The sequence below is a fragment of the Tribolium madens genome, unplaced genomic scaffold (assembly GCF_015345945.1).
Source record: "Tribolium madens isolate multiple individuals breed KSU strain unplaced genomic scaffold, Tmad_KSU_1.1 Scaffold_11;HRSCAF=98;Tcas5.2_LG3b, whole genome shotgun sequence".
NCBI lineage: Eukaryota > Metazoa > Arthropoda > Insecta > Coleoptera > Tenebrionidae > Tribolium > Tribolium madens.
The window spans coordinates 1,058,256-1,061,305 of NW_025400975.1; the positions used below are offsets into that span (position 1 = coordinate 1,058,256).

The following is a 3,050-nucleotide window of genomic DNA, read 5'->3' on the forward strand; positions in this document are numbered from 1 at the left end:
TAAGTTTTATTTATTTTCCTGAGATATCTAAAGTGGCTCGTTTTAAGAAATCACCCTGGATAAATATTTCATTTGTTAAATTTTCTATGTTAACATACTTTTTAAAATATAATTTTCCCTGTTCTAATACTATTATACTAAAATCAATTTGGTAATTTGCCGAGTTAACGCTAATTATATTCTAAAATTGTTCAAATATTTCTACTCTATTTTTGAATTATTGTTACACTACCTACTGTCTGTAGTCTTACAAAGCGCTGTTATTTATATTTATTCTAGTTACCAACTGTATTTTTGGAAACATGGCCCAAAAAATGTTCTAAAAAAGTTAACTAGTTAAGACTATGTTGGAATTATGGCTTCAAATAGATCTTCGCATATTTCGTAAAATATTACTTGTACAAGTACATGAAATTGTCACAAATACGATAAAAAAAATACTGAAAATGTGTTTTTTTTTAAATACTCATAAAAACACCAATTTTCTGTAAGAAATGAAACTAAACCAATGTTAACACCTATATATTTCATGTAACACTAGAATACAGTGTGTTCAATATATTTTGGCATGAACACAAAATATAAACAACAAACTCTATTTTCAAATGTAACATCAGAGTGAATGATTGTTTCAGAAATGAGACTGTGTTTCTATTAATTAGATAAGTATTTAAAAACAGTCTTATTTATAATAACATATTATCATATTTAAAATCAAAGCTTAATATTTACATCAAGCTTAATAATAGAAGCAACAAATTGTTTGACACATTTTCATTTCTAAAACAATCGTTCTTAAGTCTCTAGAGTATGAACATTCCATTTTGAGATACCATTACACTCATTATGTACATGTCTTAAAATTACTTAAAGCATTATTTTTATTCATTTATGATATACTACAAAATATTACACCTGGGATAATACAAAAAACAAAAGATTCAACACAGTTTAATAATAATAATAATTTAATGGGGAGGGATTAAGTAAACACTTTTGAGCTATTTTCACTAACTTCTAGTAATAAAAATAATACTAAATGTAAACAGTAATAATAAGTAACAAAAGCATTATTACTTATGTATGTTTCTCCTACAAATAGCATCTATTATTTTTAGTGGTCTATCGCAACCAGTTTATTATAACATTTCTTTAAAAAAAAGTGTTTCCAATACTATTGCACATGTATAAAATACTTAAACAAAACATTCATTCAACGTTTCATTCATACATAAATAAATGACTTAAATACTTCATTTTTATATAGTGATAACATTAAAATACAAGGTATTTTAAAATACTTAAAAAACGGTATTTTTGAAAATACCCTGTATTAATACATACGCGTTTACTAGTTACTCTAACAATATACTCTGTTTACAATAAAATATTCTCATTTATTTAACTGAGCAAAATTTATCAAATGAATTTTATACAAAAATCACATTACAGTTAGTTTACAAAGAGTGTCCCACGACTGAGACTTAAGTTTGTAACAAAAAGAGAACAGTTCTTAGTGCACAACCAATTTCATGAGCTTAAAATGATTGCATTTTTCGTATTTCAAATAATAGGTAAAAAAATATCAGTACGTCTCAACAGATATGCAAATCCCAATAAATCTCCTCGTTACACTCTTTTTAACAATTTATCTCCGTTTCATTTAAAAATTTGCTGGCATTTGCATTTAGGTAATTGTTTTGGGAAACAGGTCCATTTTGTAAAACACCGTTACCAGTCACGGTATCACCTGTCAAAAGAGAACTGTATTTGTTTTGAGTGGGGGTCAAGGATTGTTTAACCAAAGCTCCAGCATCTAACGAAATCCCAGACTTGAGGGAGCTCATGTCTTTCATGTTATTGTTGTGATTGCCCACCATGCTATTGGACACCAATTTATCCATCTGAAATGCAACGAGTTAGAACGTAATTCAAAAAAATGGCAACAAATTAAATGCACAATGTATTATTTAAATGTCAAGTATTTTTGATCAGTAAAAATAATAAGTGCACAGTAAAATAATAAATGTACACTAAAAATAATAAATGCACAGTAAAAGTAATAAATGCGCAGTAAAAATAATAAATGCACAGTAAAATAATAAATGCACAGTAAAAATAATAAATGCAGAGTAAAAATAATAAATACGCAGTAAAAATAATAAATGCACAGTAAAATAATAAATGCACAGTAAAAATAATAAATGCACAGTAAAAATAATAAATGCACAGTAAAATAATAAATGCACAGTTAAATAATAAATGCACAGTAAAATAATAAATGCACAGTAAAATAATAAATGCACAGTAAAAATAATAAATCAATGCACAGTAAAAAATAATAAATGCACAGTAAAAAATAATAAATGCACAGTAAAAATAATAAATGCACAGTAAAATAATAAATGCACAGTAAAAATAAAATATGCACCGTAAAGTGAATGAATGTCCACTAAAACTAATTTATTTAATATTCACACATTTATTTTACAAACACATTGTTTTCGAGCAAAACCAGAGTGTCGCAAAGCGTTCAAGGTTCAAGTTTCCAGACCTTGCTAAAATCATTCTTGCGCAGGGGCACTTTAAATGAAAAAGGATCCTTTTGTCTTTGATCATCGATATCTGAGCAAACAATGACCACACAGAGAATATAAGGGTAGTGACAAAAAATGGAAAAAATGTCTTATAGGATCCTTTTATGATTTTTTTGAAAATATTTTTTTTCACTCTCAACATGGATTTAAAGGAAAGAGAAAAAAGTAGCTTTTTACGTTGTTTTATTAAAACTACCACGTATTCACTAATATTGATGGGGAAACTAATGTTTTTTAGGTGTTTTTAGAGCTTTAGGCCTATGAATTTTTAAATCGATTTATCACAGTTTTCTCGGACCGATTGATCAAAGTTTCACAAAAGAATTAAAGGAACAATTGTTTCTGAATATTATCAAAATGAGAAAAACATTTTTTCTTTCAGCTTTTTTTACAATTTTGCATTAGTTATTTGCTGAAATTAAAAAAAAATTAACTTTTTTTAAAATTTTCTTC

The 3,050-nt window shown here is 26.5% G+C and overlaps 1 protein-coding gene across 2 annotated transcripts in view; it reads right to left on the minus strand.

Annotated features, from left to right (window-relative positions):
- Positions 1 to 506: 506 nt before the first annotated feature.
- Positions 507 to 3,050, minus strand: part of LOC123016003 (ALK tyrosine kinase receptor) — a 34,979-nt gene continuing 32,435 nt past the window's right edge. For both annotated transcript variants that reach the window (XM_044416174.1, XM_044416165.1), the window contains one exon: positions 507 to 1,904. In XM_044416174.1, coding sequence (XP_044272109.1) covers positions 1,641 to 1,904 — 264 coding nt within the window. In that variant the 3' untranslated portion in view covers positions 507 to 1,640. The remainder of the gene's footprint in view (positions 1,905 to 3,050) is intronic.